General features: G+C 43.8%; 1 protein-coding gene across 2 annotated transcripts in view; it reads left to right on the top strand.

Moving 5' to 3' along the window:
* The window catches only part of RAB27B (RAB27B, member RAS oncogene family), a 104,480-nt gene that overhangs the window by 69,414 nt on the left and 12,149 nt on the right, over positions 1–22,917 (top strand). For both annotated transcript variants that reach the window (XM_081930043.1, XM_081930044.1), the window contains one exon: positions 21,537–21,708. In XM_081930043.1, coding sequence (XP_081786169.1) covers positions 21,556–21,708 — 153 coding nt within the window. In that variant the 5' untranslated portion in view covers positions 21,537–21,555. The remainder of the gene's footprint in view (positions 1–21,536; positions 21,709–22,917) is intronic.

The following is a 22,917-nucleotide window of genomic DNA, read 5'->3' as shown; positions in this document are numbered from 1 at the left end:
AATCTTGCCCCTGCCATGAACTCATTTGGTGGCCTTGGCAAGTCTCGGCCTCCCCATCTGTAATATGGGCATGTGGGGAGGATAACATTACTGGCTGAATTCACAGAGTTGTTATACAGATTAGAACTAGATAAAGCACCTGAAAATCACTGAATATTGGAAAGTGCTATACAAATGTAAAACTCTATTAAGATTGGGTCTTAGAAATGTCACCTGTCCATTTTTTTTTCACCTGGACAGATCAGTTCTAGATGCTCAAAAACCAAGAATGGCTTAAAAAGGGGAGATTATTTCTCTTCTTCCTACCCTCCCTTGCTGTCATTGCACTGACCCCTGGTGGGGCTCTGTCTTCCATTTGCTCAGCTCTGCAGGAAAAAAGAGAGAGAGAGAGAGTGAGAGAGTGAGAGAGAGAGAGAGATGGAAGAATAATAGAATAAAGGATGAGGATAGTGCATTTCCCCTTTTCCACCCAGGGATGAAAGAATCTGTCCACTTTTGGTTCTCTCAGTTTCATATTTTTTCCAATCTTAAATTCAGTTCTCCATGTTTCCGCAGCAATTTGCATTCTCTCCCCCCCCCCCCGGAAAAAAAATCACGAAAATTCCACAGCATTTTACAACACGTTTCTCCTGAGAAACACATTTTGTATGTGGTTTTGATGAATAAAATGCATTTTTTAATGTCGTTTCCCCCAATATCCACTCTTTTACCTAATTATGTGCATTTTGTAAATGCTGTTTGGTAAGAGAACTGTATCCCAAGATTTGGACAAGTGCAAATTTTGAAGGATGGCTGCATTTCAGTTCTCAGTGTGAATTGGATAGATTCACTTTTAAAAGTGTATTGAATTGAATTTATCTTCTGCCCCTACACTGAGGTCATGCTTTTGGCTCTCCATTTGGAGCCCCATCCTGGACCCATAAAGGTGAATCATGACCACATGTGCCCTGTGTCAGATAACAGAAAAGGACAACCTAGGGAGGAAAACACGCTCCAAATTAACCTGTCCCAAAGCACAACTGTCTCTTTTTCAGGGCCAACTGTAGGTTGAAGAGCATAAACCATGGATGGGCAAACTGTGACCTTTCAGATGTTGTTAGACTACAACTCTCATCCTCCCCAACCATTGGAGCTGAAGGAAGTTGGAGTCTAAGACCATCTGGAGGGCATCATGGTTCTCCATCTCTGACATGAAAGAGTCCTGCTGGATCGAATCAAGGGCTCATCTACTGTAGTTCAGCATCCTGTTTGCCATAGATGCCAACCAAATGACTCTGTGTAGCTCACAAATCAGACACGAAGGCAGGAACTGCCCTTGGTTTATCTGATAGTCAGAGATAAATGACTTCTAGACTTGATGGTTTTGAATCCAGGGCTGGGGTTGGACTTTATCAGCCTGAGCACCACATTCTTTTCTGGTCAAGCTTCCAGAAGCCACATGTTGGTGGTGGGCAGGACCTGAGGCAAATGACAGAACAATGAATGTAAATTTTACCTGTGTATATTAGGGTACTATCTACACCAGGCTTTCCTCAACCTTGGCCCTCCAGATGTTTTTGGCCTACAACCCCCATGATCCCTAGCTAGCAGGACCAGTGGTCAGGGATGATGGGAACTGTAGTCTCAAAACATGTGGAGAGCGAGTTTGAGGAAGCCTGATCTACACACCCACCCACCCCTACACCTTAATCCTCTAATCAGGCAAGCAAGAGTCATTATCAGAGTTCAGAGACACCGTCCAGCCAGGCAGAAACAGTCAAGGTAAATGTGAAGCAAGACCTACTGATGGGTGTGTCCTGGGAAGTGAGGTTGTGGCTGGGCAGGATATGTGGCCTGGGGTGGTTGCCAAAGTAGAGATTCCCAGGCGAAAAGACCTGCAGGGCTGACTACAGCACAGTTATGGGATGGAGACATGCTGGTGTGGTTGGAGGGGCTGAGGCTCATCGCCTCTGTTCCAGATAGACCTAATCTCTGTGAAGTTGTCCATTCCTTTTTTAAAAGCCACCTCAGCTAGGGGGTTTTTATGGGCACCTGGAACAGTGAGATCTTCAGCCGGCCCCTCCAACCACACCAGCATGTCTCCATCCCATAACTGTGCTGTAGTCTAAGGACGCATCTGCTTGGCACTTCAGAATAGGGTTTTGAAACGTTGATTTCACATACCTTGCCATACCTTGAAGCTCACAACAGTGATTAAAGTGGAACAAATACCATGTTTGGAGTTTCCTTCTGTAGAAATCAGCCGTGTCCGTGATTTTTTGCCTCTGAAAACTTATGAGAAGATTGGCGGAGGAAGCAACTTATTTAGCAACACATACAAAAGTGGTTTTTTTAAAATAAAAAAAAACACATGAAGAAATAGAAAAAATAGAAAAAACAAAGAAACCAAGGATATAGTATATCACCATAACAATAGTTAACTATTAACCATTAAATTTTTTAACCTGCTATATTTTGCATAAATGAGTTCCAAATTTCAACTTGACTTGGAAAACAAATTGTGGAGTTGACTTTTATAAGGTTACACAGTACATAACATTAGCAGTAGCTGCGTGGAACATGTGTTCTCCAGACCAGGCAGTATTTTGACAAATCAATGAAATCTTCCTATTAATGTAGTAGAGGCAGAGCACCAGTGGAAATTATATTTTGACGTTTCCGATGCTGACATGCATGACTACCAAAGCAAAGAAACTAGAAGTACTTAAGGCATATTTGTTCAGAAGATACATACTTAAATTTAAAATAAATGTTTTATGGAACATGGTGCATTAAATTGCATGACCTGGCACCCTCTTTATTTTTATTAAAGACTGGTGTCTATTACGAATTGAAAGCACAATCCAGGAGATAGATAGATAGATATATATATATATAGAGAGAGAGAGAGAGATAAAATCCCAACATAATGTCACACACAAGTGTGACCAAGAAACAGAATATGAGATGGAATCAAACAGGCTTGATTCTTAATGGTTGAGGTCCACAAAACAGTTTTCTCCCCATGCCAGTGGTGGGAGCTTGAGTGTAGTCCTTTACATTCTTATATTTACATAAGTGCAGGATTGCCATTCATTATTGGGGGGCGGGGAATAAAGTGCTGGACTTAGAGAGAGCATTGCTGCAGCAGAAAACCTGTTCTCTTCTATGGATACTGGCCGGCCACCAGCAACAGAGACCTCATGGGAGGGGTAGCTGGTAACCCTCCTCTAGCCTCAAAAGTTTGCTTCAGGATCTGCAGCAGAGAAGCAATAGGATTATGATTTGCAAACGCAGGAGTGTGGAGAGGTGAATCTTTCTCCCCATCCCCTGGCAGAAAGCAGATGGGAGGGAATAAGTATTCTTGAATGCCTCTTCTCCCTGACATGCTCTTAACTAGTCACTTACATAAAAAACGTTTCCTGACGTCCTTCAACTATTGACCAAGTCCTGTTGTAATAGCAGCCAAGAAGTGGAACCACGACAGAGTTCTGGATGGGTTCAGTTCTCGATTAGCTCCCACGAAGCTATCAAAGACAAAACAAGTGGGCTGCCATTATTGGCAGACTTATCTGAGGGAGCAAGGTCAAACCTCTCCCATTCCGCCTTTCAAAAAACTGGAGTAACAAAGAGATAAGAGGTGGATTTAGCATCTGCTCATGGTGTGCCTGAGAACACACTTCTTTTTTCTCCCACGTAGGGGAACAGCTGCAGTAAGCGGATGCATTTCAGGGGCTAGAAACCTCTGAGATAACAAAGTGAAGCACCGAAGTGAAAGGAAAATGTAGCCTGTAGCTACGTTTGCTTGCGTGTTGCTTGGGAGGGTGTGAACTGGATCAGAGACTTCCTATTGAACGACTTGCTAAATATATTAAATTACCTTTATGTAAGGAGCTGGAAAGACAAAAAACAGAATAGAAATGAAAGAGTGTTGTGTTTGGAAGCCCAAGAATGCAAAGCAGGTTTAGAACCTGGGACACTCCAATGTTGTTGTTGTTGTTTAGTCATTTAGTCGTGTCCGACTCTTCGTGACCCCATGGAGCAGAGCACGCCAGGCACTCCTGTCTTCCACTGCCTCCCGCAGTTTGGTCAAAACTCCAATGTTACTGGACTACAAAACTGTCATACTCCCTGATGATTGACCATGCTTGCTGGGGCTGATGCAGGGCCCATCCACAGTTTCATTTGCCCTGTGATTTCGAGTCTGAGAAAATTTTGTTTTTATTTTGTCTTGCCACTTTCCCCAAGAAAACCTGCTGTTTACTGCTGAATTTCAACAATCCACAGAAAACCCAATGGATGTTTGTTCCGGTTCAACAGCAAACTGAATTATCAAAGGGAAAGCAGAAGGACAAAAAACAACAGCACACCACCCTCTCAGATTCATGACTTGAAATCATGAGACAACCAAAACTGTGGATGGCTTGAAGTTCAGATTCCAACAACATCTGGAAGACTACAGGTTCCCAGCCTTTCTGTAAATGATCAGAGCACGAAGTTATTTATCACCTGAAAGTTACAGTGCAGTGTGAAGCAACGGCAGCTCAGGATGTCTGGCTATAGAAGTTATTTCATTCTTTATTCAGAACTTTACCCATAGTGTAAAACTCTGTTCATTTACGCTTGGCAAAAAATCCTGCCTAAAGACTCGTATTGACTGTAAGGTTTAAGAAAGTACTTTGGGCTATACAAACAAAACCCCTTTTGTGCCAAGATCTGTGCATATGTATGTGTATGGATGGGGTGGAAGTATCCTTCTGTTCTGCAGGCCTTCACGACTGTGGAGTTCCCTGTTTCCACCCGCTGAATATATCAGCAAGTGGAAGTGCCACACGCACCATACTCATTGGTGCCAACCCACAGAAGGCCCTGAAATGGGGTGTCCTGGGGCAGGGCCTGAGCTGCTGGATCCCAACTCTGCAAACCAGAGGTGACATTAATTGTGTGAATGTTGACATGTTTGGTTACTGAATTATATAGCGTAAATGAATGTGGTAAATGCGTACATTTTTGCTTTGCAAATAGAAGCTGTGTGTGTGTGTGGTGGGGAAACCTGAGCAGCCTCAGGACTGGGAGGAGTGGGGGAGGGAAAGTTTAACTCTCTCCTTTCCACTGTTCTGGCAAAAATCACCTCTCTGAAGCTATATAATAATAATAATTTATTATCTATACTCCGCCCATCTGGCTGGGTTTCCCCAGCCACTCTGGGGCAGCTCCCAACAGAATATTAAAAACAATAAAACATCAAACATTAAAAACTTCCTGAAACAGGGTTGCCTTCAGATGTCTTCTAAAAGCTAGATAGGTGCTTATTTCCTTGACATTTGATGGGAGGGAGTTCCACAGGGCGGGCACCACTACCGAGAAAGCCCTCTGCCTGGTTCCCTGTAACCTCACTTCTTTCAGTGAGGGAACTGCCAGAAGGCCCTCAGAGCTGGACCTCAGTGAATGATGGAGGTGGAGGTGGTCCTTCAGGTATGGTTCTGTGGGCATAAGTGGGAGGTTCATTTGAAACAATGGAGGTTGGTCCACTAGAGTGAATGAGGCAGTGTCATACCAGCCTTGATCTGCCATTAGCCAGACCCCTTACAATCAGTCCAGGTGGTAAAAGCATTGCCCGTCTGCTTCCTTCAGTCTCATTACTGGCCATGTAGACTGACCTGCGGGAAGGGGAAGGAGGGAGACAAAGCTTGCAGGAGTCAGCTCTGCCTGGCATTGACTCTGCTGCCACCTAGTGTTGACCTCCTTGCCTTCTGCCCTAGCAGCCCCAACAAGCACCAGATGCCGCTGGTTCAGGTTTCAGAAATCGGATAAGTGTTTCTTGCAAATGCAAGTAGGTTCTGATGCCACACAGCAAAACATCTACACACACACAAGCCACAATTCATGTCAGAAGTTAATGTGTAATCTTCAAGCAGGATGGCAGTGCGTGTTGCAGCTGTAGAAATGAGGGTTTTTTTCTGGACCGCAAAAGGGAGATAAGGAATTAAACTTCTCTTTATCCCATCCCTGCTTCCTCTCAGCTGTTATTTGCATAATATGTTTTATGTGTGTTGATTGCACTCGCACAATTAACTCTGTGTCTTGCTTGGCCCTCCAAAAAAATGAAAGTCAAACTTGAGGTGAAAAGCACATTAAACTGGGCAGGGGGTGTCTACTCTTTACACTTAACTGAGCAAATGGGGGAGTGGGGAGAAACGTGCCCCTCCTTGCCAAATCTCGTTGAGCTCCGTAAACTGTAAGTAGTTTTCTTCCTGCCTGGTTCATTTCCAGTATTGGAGTCGGGGCAGGAGAAATCTGCTTTAATGTTAGGAAGTACAAGGTGAGGCAGGGGAGGGCTATGAATTTCTCTCCCTTCCTCTGCATCCTCAACATTTTATTATAAAGAGGAGCACCCAGCCTTTCTTTATATGTGAATGAGGTAAATACAGGGGTGTTGTTGTTATTTAGTCATTTAGTCGTGTCCGACTCTTTGTGACCCCATGGACCAGAGCACGCCAGGCACTTCTGTCTTCCACTGCCTCCCGCAGTTTGGTCAAACTCATTCTGGTAGCATCGAGAAATACAGGGGTACCTCGGGTTAAGTACTTAATTCGTTCCGGAGGTCCGTTCTTAACCTGAAACTGTTCTTAACCTGAAGCACCACTTTAGCTAATGGGGCCTCCCGCTGCCGCCGCGCTGCCAGAGCACAATTTCTGTTCTCATCCTGAAGCAAAGTTCTTAACCGGAAGCACTATTTCTGGGTTAGCGGAGTGTGTAACCAGAAGCGTATGTAACCCGAGGTACCACTGTATATGTAATATAGCACGCACACATATGCAGTTGCCCCGCTTGCTTAGTTTGGGCCTTAAAAGCCCTTTAAACTTTGACTGAGTCATTCTTCCCCTTAAAGAAAAGAAAAAACCTCTGGTGCTTGAAGAAGCTGTACAAGAGGTTTTGCACACAGCTGTGTTTGCACGCCCATCTCAGTCTTGACCTTGAGAAAGTTTGCACAATGATAAGGAGCAGTTCTCATGATGGATAGCAATTGTACCTGCCTCCTGTGACATACTAGGATAGTTTGTGCCTCCTGTAAAATCTGCTTCAGGGTGTAGTCGGCGCCTATTTAAAACCCTCCCTCACAAGATACAGAAACTCTGGAGGCAGACACGCCAAGGCACACATTTCATGTAACAGCCACGTTGTAGGATATTGGCAAACAAATGGCAGGAATGTTAATTTGAAAGGTGACCATAAAGATGGATTGTGTCAGTGGGCAAACCTCAGATTCACTTCCTCATGCCCTTTGGTCTTATTCTTGCAAACTCATGCTTTGAGCCACCAGCCATATGGGAGCAGGGAAAGGGTTAAGTGTTCCCATCGCTTCTCTGGTCTAAGTTTCTGAAGTTGCTTTACTTCTGGGGGGGAAATAAAATATTAAGGCGTGAGCATGTAGTTAGCTCCTGCATTGTGTTTCTAGTCAGTAGCTGTGCTGGTTCCTCATTTTACGCCTGTCTTCCCACAGTGGACCTTAACTCTTTACTTCCAAGCTCTTAAAGCACTGCAATCTTCTCCTCCTTTTCTTAACCTGTGGCGTTAGTGCCAAGCAAACAAATAGGTCTGAGATGAGGGTGGGGATAGATGCGCTGCTTGGTTGGTGATGGCAGAAAGGATCCAGGAGGGGGAAAGTTATGCTGTTCTCCCATAGATAAACAGGGTCTCACTCAGGTGAGAAATTGCAGGTTCCCCCCAGTGCAGCCTGTTATCTCCTCTTGTCCCATGTTCATTTTGTAGATGGTGATGAAAAAGGATAAGGTGGACAGACAGAGAGAGAAAAAGAGGACATAATCATGCATGTTCCCTAGGTGCCAGTTGACTCCTTTGGGCATGCAACACAATGATGCCCAAAAAACGTGGTTGACTTGCCTAAGATCCAGGACAAAGCGCCACATTTCGGACATCAATTCCGGCTTTGAACTCCCAGACTTATGAGAACCCTACACAATGGTCAAAGATTAAGAAGTGAATGACAGCCATTTCCCACTTGCCACTTCAAAACCTGTACAGTGGTACCTCGGGTTAAGTACTTAATTCGTTCTGGAGGTCTGTACTTAACCTGAAACTGTTCTTAACCTGAAGCACCACTTTAGCTAATGGGGCCTCCCGCTGCCACTGCGCCACCAGAGCACGATTTCTGTTCTCAACCTGAAGCAAAGTTCTTAACCTGAAGCATTATTTCTGGGTTAGCGGAGTCTGTAACCTGAAGCACATGTAACCTGAAGCGTATGTAACCCGAGGTACCACTGTATTGCCTTCCACAGCCAAGCTGTGGGTCAACATTCATCCAAATCCTATGCCTGTTTCTGTGTAATGTTCCAGAGATGGTTTGACCTCCAATCTACATGCTTGTTGAGCCATTCCCAAGACACATCTGGATTTAGTTTGGGTTGGGGGTGGGAATCAGGGTGGTTTTGTTTGTAAGTAGGGCTATTTTTTTGCCTTAAGGTGAATTGCTCACTGGTTTAGTGGACTAGCAGACCCGTCAGAAAGGTTCAGCATTTTAAGGTAGAGCCGATTGTGCCAGAGGTGAGGTCCTTCCTGCTGAGTCACAAAATAGCAGTTCCTTCTGCTTCCACGGAACCTGCATTTCCACTTTGCCTGTTACCTGAGTCCTGCTTATTAATAAGGTAGGCTGAGTTAGCTGTAGCTTATTGGCTGGGGATGGAATAAAGGATGGGTTTGGGGGATCCCAAGTCTCTTGTCACTGGTAGTCATGGAAATGAGGAACAGCAGCCCCGAAATGAATGCATTTAACGCTTAAATCTATATAAGTCAAGTGAGAGGGAGAAAGCTATGACTTGAGAATGGGGGTGAACAAGATCATAAAGCAGTGAGGAGGCAGGAATGTTGCTCCAGGAAGTTAAGGGTGAGGGGAGATAAAAGTTTTAGCAGCAGTAGGGGAAGTCTTCTAAGAAAAAAATGAGTATTTTCTTCCTCTGTTTTAAGTTTGCATCACAGCGGTTTCTTTACTTAGTTCCAGAGTTTTCTTGAAAGCTTAAACTCATGCAGCTCAGCATTAAAACCATTAAAAATATGAGATTCCTTCTTTAGAAAATGCTATCCCGAGCCCCTTCACTCGTGAAAGAAATTCTGAGAATGTGGCTTTATCATTCAGAAGTCTATGGAATAGGGATGGGAAACTGTGGCTCCTCAGATGTTGGATCCTATCTGCACAAGCCAAGGATGAGAGGAGCTTTAGTCCAACACCATCTGGAAGGTCACAAATTTCCAGCTTTGTTGTAGAAAATAAGAGATATATCACCGGAGGCAAGAAGGCATCCTAAATGAAGAAGACAAAGAGGAGCATAAACTTTCACAAAAGAAATGCAAGAAGACAGTAAAGAATGCTTTGAAAAACTGAGGAGCCTTGGATGACAAGGGAGTCAAAGGTGTGCTACTGGAGATTAAGGAGATTTCAGAGAAGGTGATTGAATTATTTTCTTCACCGTGGAAGATGCAAGGCAGGTTCCTGTAACTGAGCAATTTTTCTCGGAAAGGGAGTCCGAGGGACTGAAGCAGATAGTGGTGGTAAGAGATGAAGTTCTAGGCTTATGGACCAATTAGGTCCAGTCGTGGCCGACTCTGGGGTTGCAGTGCTCATCTCGCTTTATTGGCTGAGGGAGCCAGTGTACAGCTTCCGGGTCATGTGGCCAGCATGACTAAGCCGCTTCTGGCGAACCAGAGCAGCGCACGGAAACGCTGTTTACCTTCTCGCCAGAGCAGTACCTATTTATCTACTTGCACTTTGACGTGCTTTCGAACTGCTAGGTTGGCAGGAGCAGGGACTGAACAACAGGAGCTCACCCCATCACAGGGATTCAAACCACTGACCTTCTGATCAGCAAGTCCTAGGCTCCGTGGTTTAACCCACAGGGCCACCCATGTCCCTTATGGACCAATTACACACTGACAAATGACTGAGTCCAGATTGGATTCACCTGAAAGTTCTTAAAGAACTCAGATGCGAAATTGTTTGTCTTCTAACCAAAATGTGTAACTTATCCCTAAGATCAGCATTCATTTGGGTGGACTGGAAAGTGGCCAAATTCTTGAAGAGGGATCAAGGGGTGATCCTGGAAATTATGAGCTATTTACTTAACATCTATTTTGGGGAAACTGCTAGAAGGCATTATTAAAGATGGAATCGCCAAGCGCATGGAATAACCAGTCCTTCAGAAGCAGAGCCAGCAGAGCTTCTGCAAGGGTAAGACCTGACTCATTAAGCAATTAGAGTTCTTTGAGAGTGTTGATCCAATCAACAGTATGTTCTTAGACTAGAAGTGTCTCGCCAAATGTTCCTGAGTAAGCTTACCAGTCCTGGAATAAGAAGAGAGGTTCTCCTGTGGATCTGGAACTGTTTAAGGAATAGGAAGCAGAGAATATGAATAAATGGGCAATTCTCAGTGTAGAGAATATAGAAGGCAGAGTCCCTATATTGTGATGTGCTTTTTAACTTGCTTATAAGCGGTGTAAAATTAGGAGTTGTGAGAAAGCCTGGGGTAATGACAATATCAATTTTTGTAGGTGATTAAATCAAGAGGTTTGATTTTGAGACACTCCAAAATGATCTCTCCAAACTGGATGAATGTGTAGTAAAAAGATAAATACAACTCAAATTTAAACTGATGCACACAGGAGCAAGGATTCCTAACTGGCAATGACTGACCAGGAGCAAAACCTTGGGGGTTGTAAAGGATAATTTGATTAATATGCCAATCCAGTGTGCGGCAGCTGTGAAAAAGGTAAATTCCATGTCTGGGATGGTTGGGAAAGGGATTGAAAATAAAATGACCAACATCATAATGCCCGTTATACAAACCTGTGGTGAGACCATTTTGAAATACTATGTACAGTTCTGGTTGCCTCACCTCAACAAGTACAGTGGTACCTCGGCTTAAGTACTTAATTCGTTCCGGAGGTCTGTTCTTAACCTGAAACTGTTCTTAACCTGAAGCACCACTTTAGCTAATGGGGCCTCCCGCTGCCACTGCACCGCCAGAGCACCATTTCTGTTCTCATCCTGAAGCAAAGTTCTTAAGCACTATTTACTTAACATCTTAAGCACTATTTCTGGGTTAGCAGAGTGTGTAACCTGAAGTGTATGTAACCTAAAGCATATGTAACCCAAGGTACCACTGTATAGTGTAGAGCTGGAAAAGGTTCCAAAAATGGCAACCCGAATGATCAAACGGACAGGCATCTTGCAATGGTGGGAAGTGTTGCCTCTCTTTCTCCCCCACTAGCCATCCTTCCAATTCCATACATAGTTTCTGCCAAGGGAATTGCTCCTTGCACCTTGAGGAGGGAGTTGAAAATACATATAATTCAAGTAAGGTCTCAAAGGGAACATGGCGTGTCAGACAATGCGTCATTGTGTGTTTGCACTGATGCAGGAAGTCAACACTCACTTCCTGCCTCCCAGATAACAAGATTAATTCTTTGGGTTTTTTTGTTGAGATACCATCCACAGACGGTGATAATTTCTTGCTAATGCAAAATACAGCACTTGAGTTGAGTGCCCTTTTCCTCTGTGCAAGTGTGCTGCGCTGGCAGAAGGCTGTGAAGGGGAGGACCAGAAAGAGAAGCAGGAAAGGTAACTTCTAACTCCTGATTTCAGCCTCACCAAAAGGAAACTCCCTTTCCCCACCTTTCTCTGCGTGAGAGACGCTTAGTATTTTTCACTCTCGCCACCGATTAGGCTCTAAAAACTTGCAGAAGCAGCTGCGGGTTTAACACCTTGACAAGGAAGGTGTCAATATCTTGACATATGCTAAAGGAAGCTGGCTCATCTTTCTAACTGCATTTTTGTGGGCACTAGTTTCAAATGAAGCATTTGTTCTTTCCTAGACATCACAAAGGAGATGCAGGATGGTAAAAGCAAAGGGGAGGCATTTCTCCCCTTTCCCAAACTTGTAATATTCAATCTTGTTGGAGGTTGCTGCAGCTTTGAGTCTTAGAACTGACCTGCTCCATCATTTTCCAGGTCTCTGCCATGGTTGTTCTGCGGTCCTGATGTCCATAAAAGCCAAAACATGCCTTTTTGTTCCTTTAGCAATCTAAGCAATAGGCCTGGGTGGCTGCAGACAGCATGAATGGCTCAGTTAAGAGTGTCATCCCCAAGTAGGGTTCCTGTGGCTTTCATCGATTTTTACATTCCCTACTTCACTTCACCCAGGCGCATATATGCACATCTGCCAACTGAGCGTAGCATTCCATGCCTGAAAGTGGACTGTATGCCACAAAACCTGATGCCATAATAAATTTGTTTTTAGGTGCCCCAAAAACTTCCTGGCTCCCCCCCTTTAAGCTCAAATTAACACTTTTATATTGTCATATAGTTCAGACATCTTAGCACTTTTTTGTGGCAGGAGGGGGGTCCAAACAATAACAGATTGGAAGCAAATGGGAAGAAAACAGCACACTTCATTAGATGTGACCACACACTCCAGCACCCTACCCATTCGTTAGAAGCTACACTAGCATAATTAAATACTAAACACACAGAGATACACAGGAAATCAGAAGAGAGAGAGAGGTGCATCCTTTCCCTACCCAATCTTTCACTTGGGGGGTTGCTTTGGTCTTCCAGCATTTAGCGATTCAAATTCTAGCTGTCTCTGGAAGAGTTGCAATTACTTCTAGGTCTGTTTGCTCAGACAGCAAAGATGAGCTGTTTTGAGAGTGTGTGGCAAGTTGTAAACAGTGCTTTCTCATACCATCTCAAATAAGCTCTTCCATAACTTTTTTTACACTGCCAGAAGATATGCTAATAATCTACTCTTAATGATCCACATCTCCATCAGAGTATATTTATTTTATATAGTCTGGTTAGTCTATGAGGAATAACAATGAGAAAGATTGTCTTGAAGAAATTCTTTTTGAGAGTAGAACTCATCAGAGATCTGGGAATGTTATTAAACAACCAAACCCATTTCTCTTGTTGGATATTAGAATTTAATTTTATCAAGTCTGTCACCCATTCAATCTTATATGTGGGCTGTGTATGAGTAAGTTTAATTTCAGAAAGAATTGCGTGAACATTAGTTATTAATTTCTTTTGGTTAATTTTCAGTAACAGAGTTTCAAATTTTTTCAATCTATGCAGTCTTCCATGTTTATTAGTTGTTCTCCCATGTGACTGAGTTGGAAAAACTGAAAGACAGAGCCCATTGTCCCAATGCAAGTGTTTCTCCACATTGGAATGGTGTTTCTTCATATTGGAATGTTGATTGTGCTGTATCATCCTTAGTTTTTAAAATAGATGTTTAAAGGAAGAAACACAACAGGGGAAGGTCATCACTATTTGCTTTGGAAACCGTGCCTTTGGAATATCTTGTCTGTAACCTAGCAGTTATGGAATGTTGTCAGAAAAACATGAGCAAGCTTGGATATCACTTTGAAAATGTTCATTATTGCTAGAATAGGAAGATATGGAGCTGCCATTGGTCCATCTAGCTCTCTGTTGTCTGCAGTGCTTAACAGTAGCTCTTCCAGGGTTTGGACAAGGAGTTTTTCCCACCTAGAAATGCTGGGAATTGAACCTGAGACCTTCTGCATGCAAAGCAGATGCTTTGCCTCTAATCTACAGTCCTTAGGAGTCACAATTCAGTGGGAGAGCACGTTTTGTTGATTGTTTTTTCCAGTTAAAATGATCTCAGCAGAGCTGGAAAAGATCTTGGTGGAATCATGACAGGTTCTTCATCCACTTGTTAAAGGCATGAAAGGCCCTGATTTCCTCCTTTGTATCTAGTCACCTTGGGGATGGATGTTTACTGGTAGAATCAAGAAATCATAGAGTTGGAAGGGACCATGAGGGTCATCTAATTCAACCCCCTGCAATGCGGGAATCTTTCGTCCAACGTGGGACTCAAACCCACAACCCTGAGATTAAGAGCCTCATGCTCTAGCAACTGAGCTATTCAGCGGCCTACCTAGCTTCACCAAATGCCGGTTTTGCCACTGTGAAGATGCAGTATGGCCAGGAAGCTGAGTTTGTTGAATTTCTGCCCTCTCCACTACTAAAGTCAGAGAGGAGAAAGGAGGCATCCTTGAAATTAACACCAGTGTTTCTGATTATTCACCTGCCACCGAGAAGAATGGGTCTGTTTGTAACTTAAACGCTTGTAAAAAGACATTTAAATTATTCAGGTTGTGACAGCAAGCGTGATTGATTTTATTATAGTTTTGAGTTTCTGCACAGCCTATCTTAATTCCAATATAACCCTCCCTCTTGGGAGCTGCTTTCATGGCTTTGATTTACTTGCAGTGTGATCCTTAGTAGCAACTACTGATCCATTAGGCATTGCATGTTTTCCCCTTCTGCTTGCTGTTGTGTGAATGGAGATCTACTAACAGCCATGTCTTAAGCCGGGATTCAGTAGCAAATCCTGTTGCCATTGGCAAATGCCTAGTTTTTCTGCACTGGGTGGGTAGTGCGTTACCTAAACAATGATTTTATAGTCTGTAGCCACGGTTACCCTGTTCCGTCGCTCACAGTTGACAGAATGGGCTGTGTAATTATTAAAAGACTTGACTGCTTTATGGGAGTCTATGACAGGAGTGATTCATGTAGCTACCATGCAGGTTTTGAAAATGCTAAAACACATGGGAATAGATCTGGACCCTGGTGGATTATTAATATCTTACTAGAAACTTGGCAGGGAAGAGAGGGCAGAAAACCCTCAGGCAACAGCTAAATAGAAAAAAACGAGGCAAATTGGACAATTTTGGGTTTTCTCAGTTTCTCATTTTTACAATCGTACGTTTGGTTCTCCATTTTTCCTGCATCAGTTTGTGCTTTTAAACATTTGTGCATTAAAATTAATAAGCATTTTTGTGTGAGTTTCTCCTGACAGACACACCTTTGTATACAATTCTGCTGATACAAACATTTTTTGCAACATATAAGTACTCTGGCTGCCACATTTTGCACTACATTAGTTGCAATTTGTGCACCTTCTTCAAAGGCAGCCCCACATTACAGTAGTCCAGCTTGGAGGCTGCCAAGGTGTGGGGACCATAGCCAGGTCACCCCTAAATACAAAGGCTGTAGTTTGTGCACCAGCCAAACCCAAGCACAGGCACTTCTAGCCACCAAGGCTAAATGGGCCTCAAGTGAACAGTGACTGATTGTTCAAGCAGTACATACCCAAACTACACACCCATTCCTTCATAGGGAGAGCAAAAGGAATTCCCCATTATATTCAGACCCTGAGAACCCTGGTTAATTTAAAGCAGGCTTCCTCAACCTTGGCCCTCCAGATGTTTTTGGCCTACAACTCCCATGATCCCTAGCTAGCAGAACCAGTGGTCAGGGATGCTGGGAATTGTAATCTCAAAACATCTGGAGGGCCGAGGTTGAGGAAGCCTGATTTAAAGTACAGTCATACCTCATGTTACATCTGCTTCAGCTTGCATGTTTTCATATTCTGGCCCGCAGCAACCAGGAAGTACCGGAATGGGTTACCTCCAGGTTTTGCCACATGCGCAGAAGCCCTAAATGGTGCTTTGTGCCTGCACAGAAGCACCAAATCACGCCTTGCACCTGCGCAGACGCAGCACTTCGAGTTGTGGGCTTTTCATGTTATGGACGGGCCTCCGGAACAGATCCTGTCCATAACACCAGGTACGACTGTATGGTTAGTAAACAAACCAGGACCACAAGCCATTGTTTGAACAAAAAATCATTTTAAAACAACCATGGTTCCTCCAGGTTTGGACACACTGAGGAACCTTGGGTTCACTTCAGTCTAGAAGCCAGATCTTACAAACCTTTACTGCAGCACAGCTGCACATAGCAAGGGTCTGGGAAGGCTCACTGCTATCCATGCATGTAACACTAAACAGTGTTTTAGTGTTTTGTGTTAAAAGGTTCTATAGGTGTGCAGAGCGGCGGATTCTAAGCTGTCAGGAACATCATTTAAAGAAGGGAAATGGCTGTGCTGCACTCGATATTTTTAATAAAAAGTAATAAAAGGCCACAGCTATGTGATCAATACTTAACAAACTTCTGTGAAATTCTCACCGTTCTTAAGAATATGTTTCAGGAGATTAGAGGACAACACAGTTTTTCATGGCTTTCTTTCTTCTTTCCTAATCAGCTTCTAAATGTGGAGCCTAGTTGCCCTGTATGAAAAAACTGTTGCTTGCACAGCTGACAAGGAAAATGAACAGGATGTGATAGTTGAATGACCTGTTTTCTAAAGACATTTCACTGTTGGCAGATTAAATAATCCACATACTGCTGGGCTTTTAAGTATTGCTACCTTTTAAAATATGTTGGCTTCCTTTTTCAGGTGCAAATATTGCAGGTGTTTAAGAAATTTGAGAAGGCATAGCTCCGATGCTAGAACTCTGATTTTACATAGTTTTTAAGAAGCGTTTTTATTTGTAGTGTCTATTTGTGTGCAGTGAACCATTTGGGGGGTTTGTGGTTGGAGGGGAGGATATTTCTTAGAATATAGAGCACTGAGGTAAACTGTGGGGTGAGTTGAACGGAGCATGGAATGACTTTTGGGAGAGGGCATTTGCTGGGCGTAAGTGGGACTCGGAGGTTACTAGCTCAACTTGCATTCATGCCAAACTTTTGTTTACTATGGACTTATTTATGCTGTTCCTCAAGCACTCAAGCTAACTCATGCTGAAAACTCTTGATCACTTACCTTCACAGCTGAATTCGCACAGTGCTGTTAGCACAATAAAGCTGCTATGGTAGGTTTTAGTATTAATGGGGGTTCAGCCCCTTGGGGATGAAACAACCCAGTGCTTGTGTTTAGATCCTTCTTAAAACTGCTTGTTTAGCATTAAGACTGAGAGCAGTTCTGTGGTGGAGCAACTGCCGTATCCTAAGCTTTGCCAACTACCTGCATCCAGAGCCGGAAAGGCAGCGAGAGCATAGAATCATAGAGTTGGAAGAGACCCCAAGGGCCATCGAGTCCAACCCCCTGCCAAACAGGAAACACCATCAGAGCACTCCTGACATATGGTTGTCAAGCCTCTGCTTAAAGACCTCCAAAGAAGGAGACTCCACCACACTCCTTGGCAGGAAATTCCACTGTCGAACAGCTCTTACTGTCAGGAAGTTCTTCCTAATGTTTAGGTGGAATCTTCTTTCTTGTAGTTTGGATCCATTGCTCCATGTCCGCTTCTCTGGAGCAGCAGAAAACAACCTTTCTCCCTCCTCTATGTGACATCCTTTTATATATTTGAACATGGCTATCATATCACCCCTTAACCTCCTCTTCTCCAGGCTAAACATGCCCAGCTCCCTTAGCCGTTCCTCATAAGGCATTGTTTCCAGGCCTTTGACCATTTTGGTTGCCCTCCTCTGCACACGTTCCAGTTTGTCAGTGTCCTTCTTGAACTGTGGTGCCCAGAACTGGACACAGTACTCCAGGTGAGGTCTGACCAGAGCAGAATACAGTGGCACTATTACTTCCTTTGATCTAGATGCTATACTCCTATTGATGCAGCCCAGAATTGCATTGGCTTTTTTAGCTGCCGCGTCACACTGTTGGCTCATGTCAAGTTTGTGGTCAACCAAGACTCCTAGATCCTTTTCACATGTACAAAAAAGCTGCAGGGGGCAGCTTTGTTTATTTTTCCTTGTTTGCCCCCTCCCCCAAATCCAGCTTGGCAGTGGCAGCACTGGTGGGGCATCCAGGGACATACTGGGATCAAATCAAAAGCTGGGATGGCTTTCATAATTCCACAACTGTCCCTAGAAGGCAGGGGCATTTGGAGAGTATGCTGCTATAACTAAAACACCACATTTTCCCATATGAACTTGTCCAGACCTTGGATATCATCTGAGACCCTTCCTTCTCTGAATGCCCCTTCCAAGGGACGTTTGGAGAGTGTCAGCAAGAGAGAAGGCACGATATATTATGGGGTCACGGTGGCACTGTGGTCTAAACCACAGAGCCTAGGGCTTGTTGATCAGAAGGTCGGTGGTTCGAATCCCCGTGGCGGGGTGAGCTTCCGTTGCTCTGTCCCAGCTCCTGCCCACCTAGCAGTTCGAAAGCACTTCAAAGTGCAAGTAGATAAATAGGTACCGCTCTGGCAGGAAGGTAAACGGCATTTCCGCGTGCTTCTTTGATTTCCCAGAAGCAGCTTAGTCATGACCTGGAAGCTGTATGCTGGCTCCCTCGGCCAATAAAGTGAGATGAGCGCTACAACCCCAGAGTCATCCACGACTGGACCTAACGGCCAGGGGTCCCTTTACCTTTACCTAATGATATATTACTGTACTGTTAAATCTGTTTTTAATAATATTTATGTGATTTTATTACTGTGGCTTTTTTACTTGGTTGTGAATTGCTTCAGGGATTTTTCTGTGGGAAGCTAAACTTGATAAACCTTACCTTATCTTGGGCTCTTTCCCTGCATCAGAATCCCATCTAGCATTTCTCTGAGCATCATGAATTCCAGATATTCATTCTCTCTCTCTCTTACACACACACACACACACACACACACACACACACACACCCCCTACCTGCTCCCCTAAAGTTTGTGCATGAAGACCTAAGATGACTTCAGTGCCACAAGCTTATGGTTCTGTTTATTACATTGTAATGAAAACACCTAGCCCACAGAAAAAGAGAAGAGAATTCTGTCTCCTGAGAAGATTGCTTCTGGTAGCTTTTCCCCCATGCGCCATTACAATTTTATTACCTCCGTCTGTTTATATGCAGTGTTTTGGGAAGAAGACTATTCCTTTCCACACCATATGTTGGTGGCGGACTATGTGTGTTACATAATCTGTGCAAAATTCAATCCATTTTTTTTTCTTAAGCAGAGGGAACAGCAAGATGAATGAGCTGTCAGGGACAAAAGTAATAAAGTTGTTCAGAACATGTCTCGAATTGGATTACAATTCCGAAAGGACCATAGGGACTCCACTAGCAAAGGATGTGGTGATCCTGGGTGGGGAGAGGCAGGGTTTCACTGGGGTCTCACAGGCTTGTAATTAGTTTCAGGCTTAGCGGAGGAAGTCAGTTGATTAAAACTAACTAGGCACAAAAGCCGTAGGTGCAAATATCTGGCTGAGGGTACTTCATGCAAGGCAAGGATGTCAGACTTTACTGTCTGAATAGGTAATGTGATGAAGCCTCCAGCAGCTCAGCCTCTTTATTTGAGAGGCTGAGATTAGCATAACTTGTTTCTGCAAAACCAGAAATCAGAACATTGGTTTTCAGATGGGAATAAACCCAATCTTTCAGTGGGCAGAATTTGCTCAGTGACCTTTCCCACAATCTGTCTAGAGTGTTTGAGTGGACTCGCCTTTCTTTGTCAAGAGGGAGATTGTCAAGTCTTCTGGTTATTTAAAAATCGTAAGCGCCTTGTGTGATGTCAGAAGCCCCGACACCTGTTCTGTGACGACACTTAAAATTCCTTTCTGGGACACAAGACCATTCTGAATGTTTCAACTTCAGCTTGAGAGGCATGGAAAAGAGTTGAATAATTAGATAATTGCACAAAGCCGGTGTGGCTTGTGAACCCGGTCAGTGTATTCAGCTATATGAGAGCCTGGTTCTGTTGTAGACAATAATAAATAACTCTGGTGCTGAATTATGACAGTTATGTGGCCCAAATAAAGGCTACTGAGAAACAAAGGGGTAGAATCTGCTCAGGGGAAACACAAGATTTGCAGAAGTGGGGGTGGAATCTTTGGGGGGGGGGGCAAGGAGACAAAAACTTAATAATCACCCAATGAGAACTGAGCATGTTCAGTGGCTACAAAATGCTGAGTTTGAGAGGTATGGATAGAAAATGGAAGATGGTATAATGGAATGTCTTGAAAGAAGGCATGGCTGACTCGAGCACTGAACAAGAGTCTGCAACGTTTTGTTGGTCAGGTACCATTTGTCCAGGCATAGGCAAACTCAGCCCTCCAGATGTTTTTGGACTACAACTCTCATCATCCCTAGCTAACAAGACCAGTAGTCAGAGATGATAGGAGTTGTAGTCCCAAAACACCCAGAGGGCCGAGTTTGCCTATGCCTGCACTTGTCTGTTACAAACAGACACACCCAAAACAGGGCATGAAGGCAACAGCCCTTCTCTGTTGCTTGTCCATAGGTCCTGATGTTCTTGGACGGGGGTCAGCAAACTTTTTCAGCAGGTGGTGATCCACCATCCCTCAGACCTTGTGGGGGGCAGGACTATATGGGGGGGGGGAAATGAACGAATTCCTATGCCCCACAAATAACCCAGAGATGCATTTTAAATAAAAGGGCACATGCTACTCATGTAAAAACATGCTGATTCCAGGACCACTTGCGGGCCAGATTTAGAAGGCGATTGGGCCACATCCGGCCCCCGGGCCTTAGTTTGCCTACCCATGTTTTTGGAGATATACTGAACATGGAGGTTCCATTTAGGTAGCATGGACAAATATATAACCCCTGAAAGTGTTGTTCACCATGATTGTCTAATCCTTAAAAATAAAATCATGTAAGCCACTTGCCATTGCTACATCTTGTAGCAGTGAACCCCCTATATTCAGGGCCTAAGTATGCACACCGGACTTCTCCCTTTTGCAAACCGCTTTCAGACATCAAAAACCAGCAAGGGAGTTGTTGGATGATTTCTACTCAATGCGTTATCTGCAAAGGAAGAGATCAGATACAAAGGAGTATTAATCTCAAAAGGGCAATTCACTGGGCAGTCTTTCCCTTCCATCAGCAGAGGTTGGGCAGTGTGACTCTTTTCCCCCACTGCTTAAAACTGCCTGGGCTTCCTGCATTTGATAGACTGCTCTGTTCCCTTTCCAAGAGCACGAGTGCGGATAAAAGTATGTTAGAAAACAAACAATGCGATCGATCAGATTCCTTTTGCAATTTTCTATCTGAGCTGTGATCGGTGAACCAAAGAGGACGGCCATTTGGGAAGAAATTCTCTCCTTGTGGCCACATTTGAGGGAAGCATAATGTGGGCTCCCCTTTAGCCGGGCTCCAAAACCAGCATTAAACCTTCAGGTACTGGTTAAAAGGTACCCTAGTTAGCCTACACTGTGATTAATGTTGGTGCCAACATAATTTTTATGCATTCATTTATTTTTGTATCTGTCACACAATTACAGCCCAAAGGCATACTCAAGGCAGCTTTCAGATTAAACACAGTATAATAACCAAAACATCCCCCTCCCAAGCTGAAATACAGCTCTGACAACAGCCGCAAGAAATCCACTGCAGCAATAAAACAGTGTAATGAAACTCATGAGGAACAGTGAATAAAATCTTACTGTCTTAAGAGCTCTAATTGAAAAAATGCTGATGGGCGTGGTAGGGGAGAGTCTTAAAAGTTTGGTTCTAATACATACTCCCTGGCTCATGGTTCAATAAAGGAAGGCACAGTGTAGAAAGCGTAGCTGGATAATTTCTAAGCTTCGGCTAAGTGGGAAAGAGGGTTAAACTTGCTGTAGAACTCAGGATGCTTCCAGTTTTTGTGTCTCTGGTTTTTCTTGTTGTCTTCATTCCGATCTTCCCCCCTCTCTTTCTGTCCCTGTTCTGCAGGTTCATCAAGGTCAGCACTATGACTGATGGGGACTATGACTATCTGATCAAACTCCTTGCCCTCGGGGATTCTGGGGTTGGGAAGACCACGTTCCTGTACAGATACACAGACAACAAGTTCAACCCCAAATTCATCACCACAGTAGGAATTGACTTCCGGGAAAAGCGGGTGGTGAGTCTCTTTTCTATATAAGGTTAAAAATATAAGTTTTCTTTTTCTGGAAGTCCCATTAAGATACGAAACATTCCCAATATTTAAACGCAACCTGGCTATCCTTAGCATTGCAACAATTATTCTCCTCCAGGCACTGTCATCAGCCTTTGTAGCGCTCCTCTGAATGTCGTGCAACTTTGTCCAAACCCTTCATCCACTCAAAGTCTGCATTCGTGTATTGTTTCATTTTAACTTTATCCTATACATACTTTTGACTACTGTTCTGCCAGAACTGTGTGTACAGTCATACCTCAGCTCCCAAACTCCTTGCAAGTCAAACGTTCCGGCTCCCGAACGATCGAAAACTGGAAGCGAGTGTTCCGGTTTTTGAATGTTCTTTTGGAAGCCGAACATCTGACGGGGCTTCCATGGCATTCGATTGGCTGCAGACAATCAGAAGCCGCGCTTTGGTTTCCAAACATTTCAGAAGTTGAACGGACTTCCAGAACAGACTCCTTTTGACTTCTGAATTACGACTGTACTTTGATCTTTGAAGCAACCGGATGTTCTCAATGCAGACTTGCTAACAGCCATAAGAGCGAAATGTGAACTAGCTTTGCGTTACAAAACCTTTTAACGGTATAGGAACTTTGGTTGGCATATGGAAACCCTACGCAGCTCCAGAAACCCTTCTGCCATTCTTCTGCTGGTTTGTTGAGCTGTCAGAGGTGGTACTTTGGGGTCAGAACGAAGAGAAACTTCTTTTGACTGTGTGGGATTTCATAGCAAAAACCCTACACATGAGATTGCTATTCTAGGAAGCGTCCATGTGCTTGCCACCATTCCACTGCCTTATCCAAACAGATTTTCCCAGTGTATGAACAGTGCAATTCAACTCAGAAGTAAGGCCCATTGGGTTCAATGCAACATACTCACAGGTAGGGATGGGGGCAGAATTCAGTGCAATGCACATATCAAATTTGCATTTTCCGAAACATTACAAGAACTGAAACAACTGTCCTTCAAATTTTGTACTTACCCAGTTTTGTTGATCCAGTTCTCCATTCAAACAATGCTTACAAAAAATTATTTATTAGGTAAAAGTGTGCATAAAAATGAAGTACAGAAGTACACTGTATTAGTGTGTACATTAGTCAAAAAATGCATACATGAATGTGTAATAAGCTTACAGTAAAATGCTGAAGAATTTTGGCGAGGTTTAGTTTT

The sequence above is a fragment of the Podarcis melisellensis genome (genome assembly GCF_964234715.1).
Source record: "Podarcis melisellensis genome assembly, chromosome: 11".
NCBI classification, from domain to species: Eukaryota; Metazoa; Chordata; class Lepidosauria; order Squamata; family Lacertidae; genus Podarcis; species Podarcis melisellensis.
This window is presented reverse-complemented; position numbering and strand designations above follow the sequence as displayed.